This window comes from Trematomus bernacchii, unplaced genomic scaffold (genome assembly GCF_902827165.1).
Source record: "Trematomus bernacchii unplaced genomic scaffold, fTreBer1.1, whole genome shotgun sequence".
Taxonomy (NCBI): Eukaryota; Metazoa; Chordata; class Actinopteri; order Perciformes; family Nototheniidae; genus Trematomus; species Trematomus bernacchii.
The window spans coordinates 5,657,067-5,679,647 of NW_022987698.1; the positions used below are offsets into that span (position 1 = coordinate 5,657,067).

The 22,581-nt window shown below is 40.3% G+C and overlaps 1 protein-coding gene across 2 annotated transcripts; it reads right to left on the reverse strand.

Annotated features, from left to right (window-relative positions):
• Nucleotides 1–586: 586 nt before the first annotated feature.
• Nucleotides 587–13,987, reverse strand: smarcc2 (SWI/SNF related, matrix associated, actin dependent regulator of chromatin, subfamily c, member 2). 2 transcript variants are annotated; one of them, XM_034139358.1, is made up of 26 exons: nt 13,869–13,987; nt 12,463–12,582; nt 12,095–12,180; nt 11,888–11,963; nt 11,208–11,300; nt 10,618–10,687; nt 10,464–10,533; nt 10,172–10,247; nt 9,429–9,673; nt 9,117–9,241; nt 8,410–8,463; nt 7,888–7,925; nt 7,666–7,796; nt 7,158–7,229; nt 6,925–7,038; nt 6,684–6,837; nt 6,341–6,457; nt 6,192–6,254; nt 5,839–6,097; nt 5,171–5,332; nt 4,984–5,045; nt 4,772–4,892; nt 4,518–4,681; nt 4,299–4,433; nt 2,840–3,212; nt 587–2,609 (listed from the first exon to the last, which is right to left on the reverse strand). In XM_034139358.1, exons 1-26 carry the CDS (start codon nt 13,977–13,979, stop codon nt 2,545–2,547), a joined length of 3,156 nt encoding a protein of 1,051 aa, XP_033995249.1. In that variant the 5' UTR covers nt 13,980–13,987; the 3' UTR covers nt 587–2,544. The 2 variants fall into 2 exon arrangements, with proteins under 2 accessions (XP_033995249.1, XP_033995248.1); XM_034139357.1 differs by having other exon boundaries at nt 11,888–11,969.
• Between the last annotated feature and the right edge of the window lie 8,594 nt (nt 13,988–22,581).

Consider the following 22,581-nt stretch of genomic DNA (forward strand, 5'->3'; position numbering starts at 1 on the left):
AGACAAACTGCCATCTTTTCAGCTTTGTGATGATACATGTTCCAGCTGCTCAAAAAAGCTTTTGAAATCGTTGATTTAGCTCAAGAAGTAGAAACATTTTCTGATATATAAAGGGACACATCGTCCTTCATTTTGTCTCAAATATTCAAAATAAACACGCCCAAACTAGAGATACAGCACATGGTCTTCATTGGATAGGAGATTGGAGAAAGATGTGTAATCTGAAAGGAACTAAAGCTAATAAATGTAGTTGAGTACATTATTTCCCTATGAGATGTAGATCGGTAGAAGTGTTAAGTTAAAAATAATGAAATAAGAACAAGTACCTTACGTTTGTGCGTAAGTAGTGCTTGAGTAAATGTACTTAATTCCATTCCAGGACTTTGCTTTTTCTACTGTGAACACGTTTTAACAATCCACCTACACCTGGTAGCCAGTCCATTACATAACAATTACATTAAATAACAGGAGTGTGATCTTTAAATATCCTGACAAACCAGTAAGATACTTTATTATGTTGTACCTTCTCATATCCTGTTACCAGTCTGCTAATTGATGACAGAAGAAAAACACTCATCACAATGACTTCCTCTTCACATCTTTATTTTCCCCCCAACATTTTGTAATGAAAACCTGGACCTCTTTTCTTTTGCCTCTTTTTAAAATACAAACTGAGTAACTGTCAGCACGAATGCGATGATTTACTGAGGAAAAAATGATTTCTACCGTATAATAATCAATGCAATCTGCTGCTAGCTTCAGCATAGTGAAAAACATACAGAAACTAAACATACACTTATTTCATATCACAAAGTCCACACAATGTAGTAATTACAGTTAAAAGAAGTCCAAGTATTCTCACGGCTGTGGTGAGGTCTGTAATACTGGCTTGACGGACACCGACTGTAGAGCTTCACCTTCTGACTGGATTATATTTCATGACACTGACGTGGTGGCCGTGTGCACAATGAAGCCTGCTTTTTTTTTTTATTCTGGAAACGTTATGACACACGGCAAATGGCACTGGAAATAAAACTGAACGGAGGTTTTACAGATGTTCATGGCATGCGTTCACATACACACATGCTCACACTCACATCTGGACGGATCCAACAGACCTGCCTGAATCATACACAACAGTGGAGAGGGTAAATATAGGCTACAAAGGGAATAATATACAGGTACAATTCTGACATATAAAGAAAAGATGGAAAAAACATACAGTAAAAAATATAAAAATTGATAGGATATAAAGTGAGGATATTGTTGCAGATATGAAGGACACAATTCTCCATTGTCAGCTGTTTAAGGTGCGAGCTCCCTTGTTTGTTTTTCTTGACAGCATTTACATTTCTTCCATGTGTAACTTGAAATGCACCAGAGCTGCTAAAAAAAAAATCCTCTTTTTTCCCAAGAAACCACAATAAAACTCACTGAATAAATGTGAGATAAAAATGATTATAAAAACCTTTTGGTTTAGCAATGAACACAAATCATGAATAAAACACTAATGCGGTCGCTGGTGGAATTATCATATCATGTCAGTCCTTCTGAACAAAACTACATTCCTCACAAGACTAGATGCTTTGAAACCACCCAGATTTAGAAAACATGAAACCCTTCGCTGACATGTTTTCTATAAGTGCTGTTGAAAAGAGGGACATTATTGAGATCGATTTAAAGAGCTCTTTTCAGAATGAAGATCTCACGGGGTCAGTACTTTCAAATATCATCGTTATAGGGCAACACAAGGTGTGTTCGTAACAGAAAATCCAGTCTACAGTACATCTCCTCAAACTGTATCCAAACTTAATTTCCAACCGGCTTTTGATTTGTTTCCATTCATTACTGACGCAACCTTCAGGCCATGCCCTGTAGAGTGACCGTTTGACCATTTAACACAAATAAAGGTAACATTCCCAATCAAGTTTTCAAAACCTCCAGCATGAAAAAGTATTTAAGACAACAAAGGGATAATATAAGTGCTAAAGTTCAATTTCATGGATGCGTCAAGTCTTTCAATGAGAACTTGGGAAACATGTTAAAAGTGCATTTTTTGTCTTACATATCATTTAACTTTCGTACCTTCAGAACAAGCGGGGGAACTCTGGAGAGATTGTGAAGCTTAAGACGTTACAAGCAAACTGTTGCAGACAATAAATGCAACCATTTCCAAAACACTGAAAACAAGTCTTTTCTCCTCTTCTCCTCGAGCGGCAGCATGTCGGTGAGACTCTCCTAGTTCAAATATGTCGTGAGATGTTGCTGTCCAATCGACCTCACCGGAGGGACAGCTTCTGTTTGAAAGTACATTTCTTCATTGGCAGATTACATTTGAAAGGGACTTCTTTTTATAACAGAGTCAAAGTAGAGCTGGTTTGATTTAGTATTTTTTTCTTGCATTAATTGTCCTGTTGGAAAAAAAAACAAGAGCTGAACATGTGAAATGTGTTCTCTTCCTTCATGTCATGACTTCTTCATTTGAGATAATACCGGCAGGATTCAAAGTGGTCAGAGTCATTGGGAGTCTCAGGCAGGTTTCTCTCACTGTGGAGGCGGGACGGGAGCCGAGGGGTGGAGGGTTTCCCCGGAAAGAGGGGCGGCGGCCTCTGTGAGGGGGGGGGGGGGGAAGAGCAGGAGAACTTTTTTAACACATTTAAAAATAACTTAACCTTAACAGTCATACATTTAAGATGTTATCCTTCATGGAACCTTTTGGCGCTAACCCAAATCATATTTTTACCAACTAGTGGTATTGAGGAAATGAACAAAAAGTCTCTCTGTATCATCACATTAACAACTTCTACATTTGGTACATTGCGGTTGACTTTAAACTCACCATGGAGTGGAGTAATGCTGGAGCTGGAGCTGGAGTTGGCAGCGGGGGTCCCGCCGGGGGGGCAGGAGGGCGAGGTGTGAGCACTCTGAGGGGGCTGGGACTCAGGGGCCGGGGCAGAAGCTGAGGCTGGAGGGGCGGGGCTGGGGGGCGGCTGCGGCGCTGGTGTGCTGGGAGCCGACTGACCTGCGGTGGGACCCTGGCTCGGTGGGGTGGGGGCCGGGGCCGCCTGGTTGGCATGAGGCCCCCCCGCCTGGTGCTGCTGGTGCTGGATCTGCTGGAAGTGCTGCTGGCGGGCCCTCATCTCCGCGTACTTCAGCTGCTCCATGTGGAAGGACTGCCGGTCAGCCAGCAGCTGCTGACGCTGGTACTCCAACTACACACACACACACACACACACACACACACACACACACACACACACACACACACACACACACACACACACACACACACACACACACACACACACACACACACACACACACACACACACACACACAACACACACACACACACACACACACACACACACACACAAAGTTAGTTACTCAGCCATGCTGCTGGTGAGAATAGGATGATTGATGGTTCATCATGCTCATGTTTTCTGGTCTTATTCCCCCTACACACCTGCATTTTCCTTTGGGGATTGATAAAGGTTTACCTAATCTTATCTTATCTTATCCGGATTTAAAGGTAGGTAAGTTTGAGAAACCGGCTTGAGATACACTTTTTGTTATATTCCATGGAATGCTCTTAACATCCCGATAGCAATGAATATCTGAAGTGCTTTGACAAAAAATCCATAAAAACATTTCATCTGTGGAAGCCGTAGTACTGTAAAAAGCACGACCAATCATTTTAGCCGGCCCGGCTAAAATAACTGGATGGCCTACCTGCCTGTCAGCCTTCCATCTGTGCACAAACGTATCTCGTGCCCTCATTGGTCATGTTCGCGTTCGTGTGTGTTGGAGGAGGGGCTCTGTAAGGAAGTGGCAGATTTTCTCCGGTTGTGTATTTTCAAATTCTAGCGATCTCGAGCCGGTTTCTCAAACTTACCTACCCTACCCTTAATGAAGGATGTGGTAACAATCATCTTAAAAACATTCCATATTTTTGAAGCAATCAATCTTCTAGAACAGTCCACCTTATCCATATGATTACAAATAGACCAGGGAGGAAAGGTGGAACAAATTGTGTGCTTATTTGAGACAAACTTTTAATATTGTTTTATAACAGTATGCAATATTTTAATTAAAAATAGTGAAATCTGCTTGACTTACTGACCATGACCTCATCTTTGTTTGCTTTTTTGTTTCTTATCATATCTTTTAGTTACTGTTCTTATAATGTGACTTTTTTTATGGCAAATGAATACAAGTATTTGTAATGAATCGTTTTGCACTCTTATAAGGTTGTCTACTTTCTTGAGATACTACATTTCCCAGAATCCCTCACTCACAGCCTCCCTCTCTCTGTCCATGATGGTTTCCAGTTCTTCGAAGTGTCGCAGTTTAATCTCCAGCTTCTTCATTTGGGTCTCCACCAGCAGCGCCACGAGAGATTTGATCTTCCTCTCCTCCACCGCAGCCAGGTGCTACAAAGACAGGAGGAGGAGCTTAGAGAAGAGACCATTGGAAGCAGACGGGGAAGAGTGTGCTGCAGGACACGGCTGGTTTACCTTGGCTTTGACAGCAGCAGCAGCGAGGGCAGACGCAGCGGCGGTGGCCAGGTTCCCCTCTCCCACATCTCGCTCCACTTTAGCCTTCCTCTCTCCTTCGCTCTCCGCCTCTCTCTGCCCTTCCTCTGTGCCCTCCTTTCCGTCCTTCTCCTTCTCCCCATCGCCTACAAGCGGGAACAAAGTTACATTTGTATCACCTTTGACACGGAACCTGTATTCACTGTGTCTGCTTTACTGAGTTGCTTTTTTCTTACCCATCTCCACCTCTGTTTTGTCCGCCTCCCTCTCTCCCTCTTGTTCTCTCCCTCTTTCTTCTTCCTTCTTCCCATTCTCCGGCTGCTTCTCCTCTTCCTCAGTCCCTCCATCTTTGTTCTCCTGCACGGGAAAGCAAACAGGGCACAATGAGCTTTGCAACAGCAGAACTCACAAATCAGAAATACAAAATAATAATCAACATGCGTCATACCTTGGCCTCCCTCTTTTCTTCACTTGGCTGGTTGTCACTCTTGTTTTCATCACTGTTTTCATCTAAAGAAAGACAAATGACATGTTCTTATCCTGTGTGTGTGTGTGTGTGTGTGTGTGTGTGTGTGTGTGTGTGTGTGTGTGTGTGAGTGTGTGTGTGTGTGTGTGTGTGTGTGTGTCCCTCCTACCAGGTCTCTCCCCCTCCTCCAGGCCGGTGCCTGCGATGCCGCTCCCCTCCAGGCCGTACAGAGGGTCTTGTCGCCCGCTGACCCTCGCTGCCTCCTCCACCCGTCGGACATGAGCCTCCACGAGCGCCGCGGGAACCTCCTCCTTCATACGAGAAAACTCCTCTGAGAGGGAGGAAGACAGGACGAGGTTATCAGTGTAAGGGACGACTACGAGTAATCAATAACTACATTTATTGGAGACCGTTAACTTATCTTAGCATCTTGTATGAAAAGTTTGGTATCTCTAACAGTAAGACGTGACAGGCATTGTTTATATAGTATGTGAAGCCGTTAATGGCAACTTGCCAGCATATATATCTTCCTTATTGAATCGTTCCTATAGTCTTGATTTAACTTGTTCAAGGGTTTAGTTAATGCTTAAAGTCCTGGGTGCAAACTAAACTATTTTTTTATGTTTTACGTTTCACAACATTCATCAAAATGTACCAATGTAACTGTTTTGAACTGTGTCCTGTTCTCTGGTTGCTGTTTTTATGTTTTATTGTGTTTACTACAGGTTTAGTATTTAAATAAGTGTCATAAGTGGAATGACCAGGAACATTTTAGTTTGAAATTAAAAATAAAACCCTCAAAAAGACAAATGAAATTCAAAATAAGCTTCTTCTCACCCAGAGCAGACTTGGCTGCAGCCGAGGCGACGCGGGGGTCGACGACCGAGGCGAGGAAGGCGACTGAGCTCATCACCGGGTTTCCTGCCTGGCTGAAAGGAACCGGCTGGAAGGCGAGCGGCCCCAGGGACGAGGAGTTTTCCTCCAGGTAAGGGTCTTCGATGGGCAGCCGCAGGAAGTGAAGGATGCACTCATCCTGCGTACGGCTGCCCACGTGTTCTGAAACCTTGTTCCAGTCGTCCTTGAACATCTCCAACCCCTGAAGGGAGTAGAGCAACATTTAACTTCACATGTTTACTTTTACCAAATACTCAACTGCATTCTAACACAATTACTTTTAGAATCATTTGTACCTCAAGTAGTAGAAGTGTTTCTTGTTCTGTCCACTCCCTCATAGAGCTCGCTGTACTCTTGCTCTGTGCAAAGACACCACCATTTGTTAATATGAGCAAACAATAACAGCAAACATTTGTTACTCTCGCGCAGCTCCCTAGACTTGTACCTTCACAGGGCCCGTCTTCTTGCTGTACATGTCAGTCCTCAGCCCAAAGTTCTGCAGATCTGCTGGTTTCTCCTTCACTTTATCAGGGAAGGAGATCATCTGCTGGGTGGCTGGGGTCTACAGGTGCATAAGGTAACATAGGGACATGTGTCAAAGATAACTGCTTAGGGTTAGGGACATTTTTGCAGCCTATGGCAAACAAAAGACCAGAGTGTTATTGGTTCCACTATCCTGATCAAGAAGTTACTAGTACTTGTATCAGAATACCATTTTTTAAAGTAACGCTCCCAGCCCTGCATGTGTCTATTTTGGTGTGGGTGTATATGTGGGTGTAAATATGGACCTGGGACGTTTTGGGCTGCAGGGGAACCAGACTGGACGGAGTGTCTGCCAGGACGTGGAAGTGAGAGGTGGGTGGGGGGCCCATGGGTGTGGGTCTGCTCTCAGAGTCCACCTGGTAGTTGATGAGGCCCCACTGCTCCAAGAAGGCATGAACTCTGGACGTAAGAAGCACAGAGTGAGCACGCTGACAGCAGTTTGAGAAAACACGTGAGCTTGTGTTAGAATGATCCACCTGCACCTACCTCATGATGGCACAGACGTCTCCGGCCAGGTTCCTGCGGCAGGCGGTGGACGTCAGGTACTCCTGAGGGTTCAGTCTGTAGGTGTCAATCATGAAGTTCCTGTACGCCAGGTAACTGAAAGAAGCAGGTGCATAGAAAGATATTTCTGTAGTCCCACGTGGGAATCATTATTTTGGTGTATTTAGTGGAATAAAAACATGTTATATTGGGATGTGTGCTGATGAAATACTTACATCTCCGGAGTTTTGGATTTGTTCTTCCCATTAAAGAACTCTGGCAGGGCTCTGCGCTCAATGGCATGAACACTGTGGGAAAACAATTACAACACGGTGAGGACTCAAAGCAGAAATACTAATAAATGACTGGCCTTTGAGACATGTTACATCATTTGAAACAATATTGACACCAGCTGATTTCAACCCATGCTTCTTCACATGTCTGATGTCTGAATTGTATTAGAACATTACAGATATCTTTACTTTCACATTATCCCAAACATTCATATATGTCATGTTCACATAAGAAACGTGTAACGTATCACTGCTGTTGTCTTACCATCTCCTACAACTTGACATGTCTATCCTATGTCATTATAATTATATGATGTATTCATATCTTTTTTTTTTGCACATGGAAGGTTATCCAGTGCAATAAGTCAAAGGTGTTTATATGTAGATATTTGTATTTATCACTCAAACATTTTGTCCATTACTGTTGCATCGCAAATGTATCTTTCCTCACCTGTTGTAGTCGAACCAGGCAGCGTAGCTGGGTATGATGATGTGATGAGTCTGCTCGGTCACGTTGTCCTCGTGGAGGTCCGAGCCTTTCACTGGTTCACCCTTCACGCTTGGAGAGCCTTCCTCCTCCTCCTGTTAGAACACAAGCACACACTCATGTTGATTTATAGCTTTACTGGCATCATGTTTCCATCTTTTCCTGCACTTTTACAAACTGCCTTACCTTTCCTGTTGTTTCCATGGACTCATCCTCTTGCTCGTCTGTTCAAATCCAAAAATAAAGGTAAGTAATTATAAAATGGACAAGCAGACGAATAACATTTGCTTATTATAAAAGCACTTATATACTAATAAAGGACTGGCTTATCTAAAGCCAGTTGAGTAGCACTTGAAATGTGTTGGCTCTATGAAACCTGATGTACTTATATGATTCTGTTTTCTTCAAGTTTGTATCTTCTTGGTCGAATGCACTTATTGTAAGTCGCTTTGGATAAAAGTGTCAGCTAAATGAAATGTTATAAAATGTACTGTCTCTCAAAATGAATAAAGGACCTTCACAGTTCACAGAGACAACAGTCATGTGAAAAACAATTTGATCTAAAAAGAGAGAAACCCAGATCAAAGATAAAGTTATACAATGATATCTTATGACCTGATTTCATAAACAGAAAATGAGGATCACAAAGCACACAAGGTTTCTTTTAATAAAAGTATTTAGAGGTGAGCACTGTGAACTTCTGCTCACCCAAATCTGCTCCACCCTTGACTGGAGTTGAATCCGAGTCTTTCTTAGTGTTATCTGCAAAAAGAAAGAATGTCAGCCAGAAGAAGACAACGACTCATTTAATGTCTAGAAAGTTAAAACTGAGGATAATTTATGATTATATTTAGGTGTGTTTTGAAAATAGGTGTACTTGTTTTAGGTGTGTTTTGAAAATAGGTGTACTGTTAGGTGTTTGAAATAGGTGTACTTGTTTTAGGTTGTGTTGTTGAAAATAGGTATACTTGTTTTAGGTGTGTTTTGAAATAGGTATACTTGTTTTAGGTGTGTTTTGAAAATAGGTGTACTTGTTTTAGGTGTGTTTTGAAAATAGGTGTACTTGTTTTAGGTGTGTTTTGAAAATAGGTGTACTTGTTTTAGGTGTGTTTTGAAAATAGGTGTACTTGTTTTAGGTGTGTTTTGAAAATAGGTGTACTTGTTTTAGGTGTGTTTTGAAAATAGGTATACTTGTTTTAGGTGTGTTTTGAAAATAGGTGTACTTGTTTTAGGTGTGTTTTGAAAATAGGTATACTTGTTTTAGGTGTGTTTTTAAAATAGGTGTACTTGTTTTAGGTGTGTTTTGAAAATAGGTGTACTTGTTTTAGGTGTGTTTTGAAAATAGGTGTACTTGTTTTAGGTGTGTTTTGAAAATAGGTGTACTTGTTTTAGGTGTGTTTTGAAAATAGGTGTACTTGTTTTAGGTGTGTTTCCCTCTTCAGATGCTGGAACGGGTGAGGCTTCATCCAGGTCTTTGCTGGGGTCTTCCTGCTCCTCCTCCCTTTGGCCCCGTTTAGACTTGGTGTACGGGGTCGTTGGCCTGCTCACACACACACACACACACACACACACACACACACACACACACACCCACACACACACACACACACACACACACACACACACACACACACACACACACACTACATAAAGTCTCTGAACCAACTGGCCTTGCAACACAAAGCTCTTCACGGCTGAAAGATCGATCGTTTCCTCAAGGCACTGACCCTTTTTTGGTATTCTTCTTCTTGCTCTCCTGAGGCGGGGGGGTGGGGGAGGGGGACGGCGACCTCTTCCTCTTCTTGGCGCTGCCTGGTTTCTTGTCCCTTCGCTCGTCTGGCGTGGTCACCTCATCTGTCAGGGTCTTGGCGGAGATCCTCTTCCTCTTCGGGCAGCCTTCGCCCACTTCATAGTCTTCCTCGTTCATCCACTCGTTATACTGGTCTAAGTCTAAAATCCACTTTGCATGGACCTGTGAAAAGAGAGTGGACAACAAACTTATTCCACAGTTTAATCAAGTAATAATGCACGTTTTCAGCCACTTCTTATAGATATCATCAACAGTCAATTTAACATTTAATGTCACAATGTAACCTTCTATACATGGATTTAAATGCCTAGTCTGGAAATGAAATTAACGTTATTTAAGTGTAGCAACAGCAGAAATGACTTATAAGGGTGTTTTCTGATTTTCCTGTGCATCCTCCACAGATTTAGATGCTTCACTGCTCTAATGATCATGTCCTAGTAAGCGCTTCATGATTTAAAACAATGTAAAAGCAAAATGCTCTGGATAAATAATAAGAGCTTCTCACTGTGCAATCATTTATAACTAAGCGACAGAGAGCTCTCTCATTCTTGTAGGTTTTTATAGAGAGCGTTTGTTTGTTAAACTGGGCACGGATTTCAAAATGTTTGTATTGGATGACAGAAAAAATAGGAAGCAACAACAAGGGGAGGAGGTAAATACCTTTCTGGGCTTTTCTGGGCTGGGAGGATCCTCCACTGTAGCCTCAATCTCACTGGATGGGATCCAGGTATCATAACTAAGTGGTGAGAGGAGAAAGGTCAAAGGTCAGTACAGGGGAATGACTCCACGTTTGTGCTTTGTGCGTAAAAACATCTTGGGTAGACTAAGGGGTAACTTAAGCTTGTAGAGTTTAGAGCAGTATGAAGCTCAAAGAACGAAATAAGCAGATTCCCTTCGCATTGCAGGAACCGTGTTATACTTACAAAAATGTTAAATTCTGATGTTCACCTACCCGTCAGGAAAATATCCCCAGTGGAGCAGCACTTGCTTATCTCTCTTCATCACGGGACGAATCCATTCCTCTGGACCGAAAAGAGAAATGGATATTAGCCCAAAGCGAGCAGAATCACAATGAATAAAATAACAAAACAAAATGTGAGCCTCACCTTCCTCCAGGCTGGTGGGAATAGGAACCACAACATGGGAGCTGGAGGCCTTCTCCTCGGTCACTGAGCCCTGCAGATGAAGTCACCAGAAATATTGGTAAATGCACAATAATTAGGATTTGTTGATTTGTAAACAAAACATTCAGTGTTGGCACCAGCTCCCCATCTCTAGAGGGATACGGTTGTTCACCAGCGGGTAAAACCAACTGCTTGAGTACTCTTGTTTTCAACTAGCTTTGGGGTTTTGCACGGCTATTCTTTTGTTTGCTCATCGTGTCTGCGATTTAGTTTGCTTCCTCTTGGATTGAAAAAGGTTGACGCCAGGAAATATCCCTAACAAAGCAAAAACTGAAATACATGTACAGGCAGAGGGCCGCCACACACTTGTAGTAGTTCATAAGTGATGATTGAGAGGGATTACTTATGTAAGAGTTAACACTATATTTAAAGGAAAATCCTACTGATTGTGCATAAACATACAATATAATATACGTTTTGAAATCTGCCTAAGGGCCTCTCGTGCAGGCTAGTTTTGGAAAAAGTTGTAACTGTGATACGGTGACTTTTAATAAACAAAATAAAAACCACACCTGATGTCTTTTGATGATGTCTTTCAGTTTCCCGAGCAGCTTGGGCTCTATGTCAGAGCTCAGGTAGATGACTGGTCTGCTCAGGCAGTTGTTCTGAAATGAAAAAATACAACAGATATGTGATACCCATACATTAGAATGAGCAGGAAATATCTAAAAATATGAAATATTTAAATATTTAATATCATGTGATCTAAAACAAGAATCTGTGTATTGGAGCCCTTCAGATCAGAGCTGGATGATTGTGTGGTGTAACTGCAGGACTGATTAAGTCCTTAAGTAGGATTACTGCTTAGGTCACATGACTGGGTGCAATTCATTATCTGTAAAGCTCAGGCAGCCTGATTCTCAGACACGTCACAAATATCATGTAACCACAGGAGCACAGGAGTATTTTTCTTTGCCCTCATATAGATCTGGTGCTTTATGCTCAAAACTAACAACATAAATGCATGACCTGACTCCTAAAGCAGCCCACAACAGTTCATCTCTTACACAACAATAACAACAGTGCTATTATAGCATGTTATAGTAAATGTTGTCTTCATGTTGTTTAAGTGTGTGGAGTGAAATACGCTTTATTTAATCTAACATTTAAGAAAACACTGCCGTAACACAACAAAACATAACATAACAAATATAATTGCATTTTCGCTGTCTAGGTAAAGTGTGTCACAAACCTGCACTAAGGACTTCTCGATGGTCATGAACATCTCAACATTTCGGTCCATCCTCGATGGATTCTGGAAGTCAAACCTGCGCCTACCAGGAAATTAGACTGGAGTTACACACGAAACAGCAACAAACACTAAGTACAATTGTGTACTTGAAGCACTTTCACTGTCTGTCCAGCAAACATTAATGCAAGCTAAAAAGAAAAGCCTTACCATCCTTGGTCACTCTTGAACTTGTAGGCAGCGGCCAGGATGTGGCAGAGAGATCCTCCTGACTTAAAGTCCAGAAAACACTTCATCTGAAGACACATGGATTTAAGAATAATGAATTATCATGTAGAACACAGGGTTGCACAACAAAATGCAGTTGTAGTTTAGTCCATTATGTTACAGATAAAAACCATGACAAAACAGAACAAGCCACAATATGTGTAGCAGTGCATTATTGAAGGCCATTTTTTGGAGGAATGTAAAAAAAAACAATGGTATATCCTCTGGGCAGATAATATGAAGGGCATCGTTTACATCAAAACAATTTCAAAATGTATGTGTTTAAATTACACTGAGATAAAGAGACATACTGGCAGCTTGGTGAGCGGAGGGTTGCTGACATGGCGACCGAACACCTCCTCCTGGAACTGGAGCAGCTGGACCACCAAGCTGGACAGAGACTTGTTGGTGGGGGGCTCGGCCTGGATGTACTGAGGGGAAACAACACAGAGAGGCAGTCAGAGCAGGGCCACAAGGGGGGAACATGAACGTTAACTAGTGTGCTGATAGGCAGTGGTGGAAGATGTTTTCAGAAATTTAAATTAAGTAAAAGAAGAAACACTACAGTGTAGAGATAGATCAAATGAAATAAGATCAAATGTTTGGTCTGTCACAAAGCAACAGAAATGTAGCTTTGAAAAGGATCACTGTCAAACATACAATGCACGCATGCAGTAAGTAATGAATTTAAATCTAACTTGAGTAAAACAACGAGAATTTTAGCATCAATATATTTCCTTAATTACCTCAAGTCAAAATACCCATTATGCAGAATATTCCATTTATGAGTAATGTAGCATACATGATAAAACTGGATTATAATGTATTGATGTGTTCATCACCTAATGTTGCAGCTGGTAAAGGGGGATCCCAATTTAATCACTATATATATTCCTAGGGAACTTAATCCACTATATATATGGAAATGTATTGTTGGTTAATGTTTTGCATTAATAATATAAACCTATAAAGTAACTAAAGCTACCAAAGGAATACAGGGGAGTCAACAGTACATTATTTCCCTCTGAAACTTAAGAAGAGCAGAAGTATAAAGTAGTATTAAAATGGAAATACTAGTCAATAGAAGTATCTCTAATTTTCATTTAACTGCAGTAGTGGAGTTAATGTTCTGTATATTTCACCTTTTGCTCATGAATGATGTGTGTGGTGAGATGTGCTGAAAAGTGGAGGGAACATTTCAATCTGCATTAATATTATCAATAACATAATGCTTTGTACATCCTAAATGGGGATTTAATGGTAAATATGGCCAGTTCCATCTTTAATAATGCATTGTTTTTAAATGAATAACCCCGTGATTGTATTTAAGAGCCTCAGTTTTGATCCAGATGGGCCACGGCTTCAGTCCGCGCGGCAGCAACATCTGGATCTGAGCTGCATTACCGTTAGCATTAGCTACCTAGCTAGCTAGCAGGCTGGCCGGCTTTACTCATCCCTTTTGCAAAATACCATCCTCACAGAACTGATTGTGAGCTGCCTTTGCATTTTTTCAGCTACAATAGCCCTAAAGTGATGCCGCCATGCGCGGCCGCATCTGTTGCAGCGGCCGGCTCAGCATCCTTTTGTATCCCGGCTCAAACAGCTGGATGTTCTCCTCCTCTCTTTGTCACTGCCTCTGCCCAATAGGTAAGTGACCACATTTCAGGTGGAAATGTGTAACCTCAGCGTGTGTGGATACAAAACATGCGGTCAGTACCTTTTTGTAATTCTTTCCCAGCCAGACGCGGACATTATCAAACTGAGAAACGGTATCAGACGCTTCGAAATATTTTACATTTGGGCCGCCGTCTTTCTTCCGCACCGCCATCTTTGACTGCAGACAACTGGTCTGTGCCGCGCGCCGCCCAGCGGACACAGCGCGGTACTGCAGCGGCCGGCAGGGGTAATAACCATGGTAGTAACAGCCACTGTCCAGCAGGGGGCGTGCCTATGTAGAGAATGAGTTTCAAATGACTTCTTCAGGATGCTTGAGATTCAATTAAATTAAATTCAAAGGTTTTATTGTCATATGCACAAAGCTACAGTGTAGAAATGGCAATGACATTCTTCTGACCTGAGCTCCTCCAACGATGCAACATATATAATAAAATACAAAATAAAAAGTAGTGTAAAAAGTCTATATACATGTAAATAGAATACGATATGTACAAGAACAGAATATGAAATTAAATAATGTAAATTAATACATTAAGATTTGCACACATATTGCAATACGTATTCAGTATATTTACAATCAAGCAAGACCAACAACTCATCGATGTTAAAATACTTACACTCACTGCATGTACTTCATGCATAATGTACCTACTTTGGATTCGCATTTCCAAATCGGCGTACATTAAACAAATTCATAGTTATCCATATCTGTATAGATCTAAACTCCTTTAATTTGACTTTATATTGTTTTTCTCATTTTTGTTTTTCTTTCTTACATTACTTATTTTATTATCCTTCAGTAAACTCGTACCTTTCCCATCCTGTGTTTCACTCTTATTACTGTTGCTGATATGACACCAGAATTTGACTATAAGGATCAATAAAGGTTTATCTTATGTTATCTTGTTGTTACAGTCGTTTTGTATTAAGGGTATTTGTCACTCACACACAAATCCTCTTATTCATAAAGTTATATTTCCATCTATTTATCATCTCATTCCCTTTCGCTTATTAAAATTGTGCAAAACTGTTTGGGACTTAACTTTTCATCAATACTCATTAACACATATGTATATAATGCTACATTTTATTGTCATTTTATGGATAGAATGTTGTGATGTTATCATCGTTTTATATTACCATCATCATTGTTGCATCAGTGTTAACATGTCGGTGGACCTTATTTGAACTTGCATGTGCTGCTGGGTAGTATAATCATTATATCAAAAGTGATTGTGATTTACAGTATATTAAAAATACTGAAATGTAAAGGCATCTGTAATTATACCAGTTAGATACCGTAGATGTGGGCAAAAGTATTTTTTTAATATATTTAAGTTAAGTGCAAATGGAAAAACATGAAAGTATAGTTGGAGCATAAACGGCCACAAGATGGTAGTAGTGCTGAGCAAAAGAGTAAATGTATCTATTTCTAGCTGCTTATTACATTTTCTCTTTTTTTGTGTGACCTGTTCTTGGCTTGTTCTTCCCATGGTTCTTCCATGTCCTGCCCAAGATTGACATTCAAATAATGAACAATGTATTAAGAAAAGAAAAAGAAAAAGCATTTGGCTGTGAGATGTTTTGTCTACAATCTAACTTGATGCCCCGTGTGTAGTTGCAGAGAAAAAGCGACAACACAGTAAATTCAAATCTAAATAAAACTCACTCAGCATCTTCACAGGGACGTTCTTCAGTGGTAGTTCAGGTATCTGTCCCACATGTCCTGCTAGCAATTACTTATTTTGATTGCATACGACCTGAACTATTTGTTCTCTTCAAAGCGTATGAAGTTCATTTCACAATTTTCACAAAATTCAGTTATACAGGAACTATGCGCTATATGTCTTGCTAATTATTTAACATCTATTTTGAGTTCAGGAGTCATATTGTGACAGCAGTAGGAGAAGTGATGCCATCTAGTCTTATAGTGTAGGTGTAATTCATTATGTATTTCTGGCTAAATTAAACACGTTCTTTCTTCATCTGGGTTATAAATACAGAGAATGTGTGAGGAAAAAAATAAACAAAGGGATGGGATAATTACCGAATTTGCATTTGACTTTTTAAGTTATATAGATAGATAGATAGATCGTACTTTATTGATCCCAAATTGGGAAATTGTTTTTGTTACAGCAGCATAAAAGGCATTTTACAATAAAACAAAATATACAAGAATAGAAATAAAATAAAATAAAATAAAATATAAAATAAAATATAAAATATACATGTCAAAATACAAAATAGAAAATATACATACAGATATTATATATATATATATATATATATATATACACAAATATACAAATATATATATATTCAAAATATATGGAATTATGGAGTATTAAATATGAAACAGATTATGTGTGAGTAAAATGTACAAGGTGGTTTTATTTCTAGAGAAACTATGGAGCAGAGAGTTCTCTTCCAGCCAGAGGTGATTTGTTGTACAGTGTTATTGCAGTGGGCAGGAATGTTTTCCAGTATCTGTCCTTGTTCTAAACCTGAGGATTTGGGCCCCCATGAAGGGCTCACATATTTAATCTAAGTTGTATTTGAATTATTAACACGATGAGAATTTTCTTGATACAAAACATTGATGTGATTTGTTTTCACTCAAACTTGAATGTTTTTTAAAGACTGGATAATTTTCTCTTCAGGCCACCAATTAATTCAAATATATCAATGATGGAACTGCACACAATTCATCGACATGTGCAACATTGACCAACTCTGCAGTCTTTCACTTGACGGATCATTATCTCAATTATGTTAAAATGAAAATATTGTCTTGCAGTCATTATTCAGTTTGATATCTGCAAATAATCCTGATTGGGTTAACAGGTACATACCTCCAGTTACTGCAACAGGTAAATAAGGTAAATGACAGACCTAAAAAAAAAGGCATGCTCTGGCACAGGCTTATTATATTATGTCCAAACAAATTAAAATCATACAATGCGATATATTATTAAATATGTATAAAAAAGAAAGTAAAATACCTAATGCAAGCAGTGCCTATAGTCTGTAGGGAAATATATACCATGCATTACATTAAAAGAATATCACAGGATGACACATGTCATCCACATTCCCCATAATGAGTTACTCCAGAATAATACTTTGTTTAAAAGTCATAGCAACTAGAAATTCAGCAGACATGAGAGTACAGAAATAACTGCTTTCATGTCTCTGACCTTTTAACTGGCTCTGTTAGTCAGAGGCTCAAATTAACCCTCGTTAACAGAGAATAGGTGTGTGTGTGTGTGTGTGTGTGTGTGCGTGTGAGTGTGTGTGTGTGTATCTTACATGACCCAGGCTAATTTGTTAAAGTCTAGAGACAACATAGAAGAGAGTAGTGCTTCTTGAACTCCTCAGGCTGTCTGTGTGTTTGTATTTGCTCATGAGCGTGTGTGTTTGTGTGTGTGTGTTGTTCACCCGTCTGTGCTGAAGGAGAGAGAGTGAAGCCTATTGATTATTTTAATCCTCCTATTTGTGAGTCTGTGATCCTCTCTGCTCAGCCTTCCACAGGGGGATTGCTAATGGGGCTGAACGCTTCCCTCCTCAGCCCTCTCTCCCTGTCCAATTAACTTAACGCTGGAATCTGCGAGGAGGGAGCTCTGGGACTCGGAGGGTATAGTGCTGGAGGGGGGTGTGGACACACTGCTGAGATACATCCACCAACACCCCCCAGTCCAACATCTCCCAAACCTCTCGTTTGTACCACACCGCGAGAAGCTCCGCATCCAGAATAGTATTACCTCTCACCTTTAATTAAAGATCCATCTGCTTGTTTGATTCTGGCAAGGTGAGAACACGCTTCAGCCAGTGTTTCATTTTCACAGGGTGGCTTTGCAGAGGATAAAAGCATCACTAGGTGAAGAAGCAAGTCGTACAATGTGAGAGCCACCCTCAAACAAGCTGCTGCAGCTGTAGTTCTGTCAGATCTTACATATCAATAAGTATTTGTCCAATTACTGTAAAGGTTCAACTGTCTCTTGAAGCCTGGATCCAGAAAACCAAACCTTTGATTTTTGACTCGTTATTTAAAACGTTTTACATAAAAAACCAATACATTTAATACGTTACATTAATTAGGGGGCATCTGAAGAACTTTACAGACACGTTCAACTCCTGCTATTGTGTAAATTATTATTTCATTAGTGCAAAAAATGTGTTAACAATTTGAAAAAAGGAAACAAGCACCAGGGGTGTAATGCACATTTACCTGTTGCACAATTCTTTAAAATGGAGGGTTCTGTATATAATAGCAAGAACCCAAGATAAAGTTGGCCCTAAATGTCTATTATACAAAATGCAGATATTACAATACCAACAAAAAAAAACAGATACAAAAAAACTGGCCCAAATAGACAATTGTCCACGGAGATTAACTGAGTCTGTTTTGTTAGAGAAGAGCAAAGCAAAGCATTAATAGCAGAATAATGAGTCAAGCAACTGTTATGTTTAGGAACCTTTATTAGATGAATTTATTTTTGCAGACTTTGAACTCCCGTTAATTGTAACTGCCCGGTTAGATTGGATTGGTTAAAAAATATTTGTTAATGCAGCAACATTAGCGTTAATATAAAGCTACAGATATATTGAACAGCACATTGTGTAGCTAGTAAACACTTACCTGTGGGCCCGTTTCTAACTCCCTGGGTGCGCTATTAAAAGATTCCCCGGGGAAACCAACACCTGTTTATCATTCCGGTAGGGTCACACCAAGCAGCATTGAGAAGGGGGTCGTGAATAAATATTAAATGTATGTATGGTAACTTTCTATAATTATGTTAATTAATATATGTTGACTATTTCTGATGTCATGTTTATTCATGTAAGACTTGTGTTTAGTTATTCCATGTCTGAATATAGCACCCCTTTTTTGGTAGCACCTAAGGGTGGGGTCAATATAACGCTGCACTTTTTCGCCGGTGCAAGTAGTGCGGCCCTGGCAGCAGGCCTTTCTGTTCAGCGTGTGATGCTATGTACATATGTGTAAATTAATTCCCCAATGCTGCTGTTTCAGACTCTGCCTCGCCCTCCTAAGGTGAGTCTAAAAAAGCTTTTGCATTCAATGGGAGGAGAACTACACACAAATTGTGTTTGTTAGTGTATAATTTACTTTTTTCTTTATTTTGTTCTCGTTTTGGACCGTTTTAATTAAACACAAATAATAAATGAACATCTATGATTGTTTTTTCCAGGCCCCGAAATGCTGTATCAAATTAAAATGTTTTAAAGGTCTTTATGTTAATTATATATCAATCAAGCAAATAAGATGGGTACTTGGGTGACCTTTTTGCTTTTCTTTGCCTTTCCCCCCCCCCCTTTTTGCTTCATTGTTTATTTGTCTTTAAGTTGTTAACTTAAGCATCTTAATGTCAATAGCAAAATATTGTCCACAAAGTCAGATAATGTACCTTATTATTTCTTCTAAATGAGGAAACAAAGATATGCCTTATGTGTATTGTTTGGCTCTTATTTAAAGTAATGGAAGATATTTGTCAGCTGTTTTCATATCTGAACCTCACTCTGTGATAAGTTTGACAAAGCTGATAAAATCTTAAGGTGGTTGTAAGAACCAAATACACACCCTGAGCAGTGTGTGAACCTATCTGGATATAGGATGTAAAGTACAAGGAAAGAATAAGACAAGCACCTGATTTACAGCAGTGACAGAAAAATAATTTCAGAATTTTCTTTTTTTTAATTGTGTTTCAGCATTAGAGAATGGGTAGAGGGCAGAGAAAATGTTGATTTCATACATAACAAATACACACAACTCAACTTGCAAAGTACAGCAACACCAATGAACCCAGACTGCTCGTGAACAAAGGTAACAGCGCCATAAAACACACACAGTAGAATGCAGCATGACACAGATTATGTAAAGTCACTCATGATAAATGTATTTTGTACATCACAACATTTGGAGGGGTTTTCAGTCACAGTACAAGAATAATCGTAAAAGCTCACACCCAAGTCCCATTGAGGTACAGTCATGCTATCGGGCTTCAAAGCTGGATCTGTGTCACTTGTTGGGCCAAGTCTTCTTCCATTGGCACTTAAACTACTATAAACCTGTTCATAGGAGTTTTATATTATACCCATTTAAGCATTATATTATGGACAAAAATAGAATTGTTATACATAATAATTTGGTTACATCTACCTATTTATAACTTGACTGGATGCAACCTTTGATCAACACAGTGACATGCATATGTTGTTCCCATAGGTGTTTCCCACCAACCAAACAAAGCCTGAGGCCTGTACTACGAAGCCGGTTCAACATAACCTGGATATGTTTGAGTTAGCCGGTTGGCCTAATCCAAAACATACGCGCTCTCGCTAAACGGTCCTACGACGCTGGTTATCAAGTGGATCGCTCAAGCCAGCCGTGTCCTATCTAGTTAAGTGCGCGTTCACATGAAAGGGGTGGTATTTGGAGCATTCGACCAATCTCAAACATGGACAAGCCGCGTACTGACAGCGCAGCGCCATATTTCCTGAATGAAAAGTGAACTTTAATATTAGTCAAATATGAAGAAGTTAAACTTTAAACATCCATGACTTAAACACTTTATCCAGGATAAAAGCCACATAGCTGCACCTGCAAGGTGAATACAGCTGGTAAAAGAAAAAGCGTTTGAATGCGTACATTAACAGGTTTATGATATCACTGCCCCGTTAAGACACTAGTGGATCTGACTTTAATTACATTTGACTCGAGTGTTTCGTCAACTTAATGTGTTGCTTAAAATAATACTTCTGCATACAGTATGTGACACTGTGAGTGTTGCACGTCCAGATACGGCTCAAGAAGCTGACTCAAATAAGGAAATATATGATACATTATGATGTGATATGAATGATAATGGGACACATCGACGTCTGCACTCACAGTGCCGCGAGGAGGAGAAGACAACAGCCTTCACGTGGCCTCCTCTGTGAGTAGCAAGAAATGGTGCAAGACCAACTTGCGAAACGAATGTCGCCAACCAAACGTCGAGCTGGTAGGCCTAGGAACGGCGGACGGGCAGTCATCCCGACTGTCGATAACCGAGGCCTGGCAGTGCTTCAACTCAATGTCGAGGGCCTAACCACCGCCAAACTCGAGGTTGTGCGTCACAGTGCCGCGGACTGTACTTAATGTTACTCTGATCCGGTTACTTATGTTGTGGCAGATATTTAAGTAAGCTTTCTTAATGCTAATGTTATAATAGTCAGATTGCTCTGAAGATGGGAGGTGATACTGTATTCTATTAATGTTCACGTTCACACAGTCGGTGATTTTTGCCGGCCGTCTTTCCTGCAACGGCAGTTTTTCCTGTATTTCCTTTCTCCTGTAATATGACTTGATAGCTTTAAACTCCGCACACGGAGCTCTGATTGGTCAGCAGGCGGTGCTTTCACTGAGTTGATCTCTTAGCCTGCAACCTAACCTGCTCCGGACCAGGTTAGCCGCTCAGCATAAGTTACCATGGAGATCTAGCCCGCTAAAAAGAGAACCAGCGTCGTAGGACCGGAAACCCCGAGTTTTCCCTGAAGTTAGCCCGCTAAGCGAAAATCCGGCTTTGTAGTACAGGCCTCTGATCCCCATTTGGGCATTTATTTACAGCAGTTACATCCAGTTACATACATATACTCACAATCATGGTCCTCAGTTAGCTTCTGCATTTCTTAAAGTTGTTGACAACATTTGCATGGACTGTTGCAGAAGTTTTCAATCGAAATCCTCATCAGATTTATTATTGTACCAGTTTGTTTGCATGTCTCATGCATAAGAATGACAAATATAGTGTAAGGCACAGAAAACCTATGGGTATGGCGTATGGCAGTATAACATCAAGAGTCACGTGCATTTTAAAATATACCCTTATATGGGTTACTTACTAGTACAATTAAAGAAATAGCTTGACACTTTATTTATTAGTTTTTTTGCAGAGTTAGATGAGACACGAGTCTAATGTCCGTAAAGTTAATAGGAAGTGTCAGCTAGCAGCCGGCTAGCTTAGCTTAGCACAAAGACCTTTCAAAGATATGCCAACCATTACAAATGTTTGTTTCTATGTTTTTGTTGTTGTACGAATTGAACAGACAACAGACGCATGTTATCAGACTTTCAAAAGTCCCAGGCTAGCTAATTCTACAACCTTTCCAATGCTTTGTTAGCAGTTTATGTTTATGAGGGGAAACTCAGGCAACTATCTAAGCTTCACAGTTACGAGACTCCATAGACAAAAACAGTATCTTTACCTTGCAGAACCTACAGAACGTTCTGGTCTAACGCTGCCTGCGTCACAGTTGGTGGTGTTGTGTGAATTTGGGGAAATCAAACCACTTTTTTTCTACTATAACCCAGCCTTTACAGTGAATGGGCAGAATCGGATAGATATCAATGTTCTCATCTAACTCCCGGCAAGAAAACAAACAAGCTTTTTCCCCCACAAGGTTAACCTATTTCAGCAAAGTCGTACAGCAAACTGTGGATGGCAGATGTGAGTGTGACTTACAGATGAGGCTGCAGAGGAAGCCTCAGCTCATTAGCAGGACATCATGAGGCTCTGCTATGAGCTCTGGCTCAGGGAAAATCTCAAAGCTAAACCTCAGTATCGATATACTGTGTGTGTTAAGGGACTGTTACCAACAACCTGACACCCCCTCCCTTAACAGGAGCCAAGTCAAACTAACAGCTACGTGATGCTTTTACACCCCAACACAAACTGAAGGGTAAACACACGTGT

Coding starts and splice junctions, on each gene's coding strand:
- smarcc2 (XM_034139357.1), bottom strand. CDS start 13,979: ATGGCGGTGCGGAAGAAAGACGGCGGCCCAAATGTAAAATATTTCGAA. Junction 9,242..9,428: donor AAGAAGAATACCAAAAAAGG/GTCAGTGCCTTG, acceptor GTGTGTGAGCAG/GCCAACGACCCCGTACACCA. Junction 4,893..4,983: donor AAGAAAAGAGGGAGGCCAAG/GTATGACGCATG, acceptor TTTCCCGTGCAG/GAGAACAAAGATGGAGGGAC.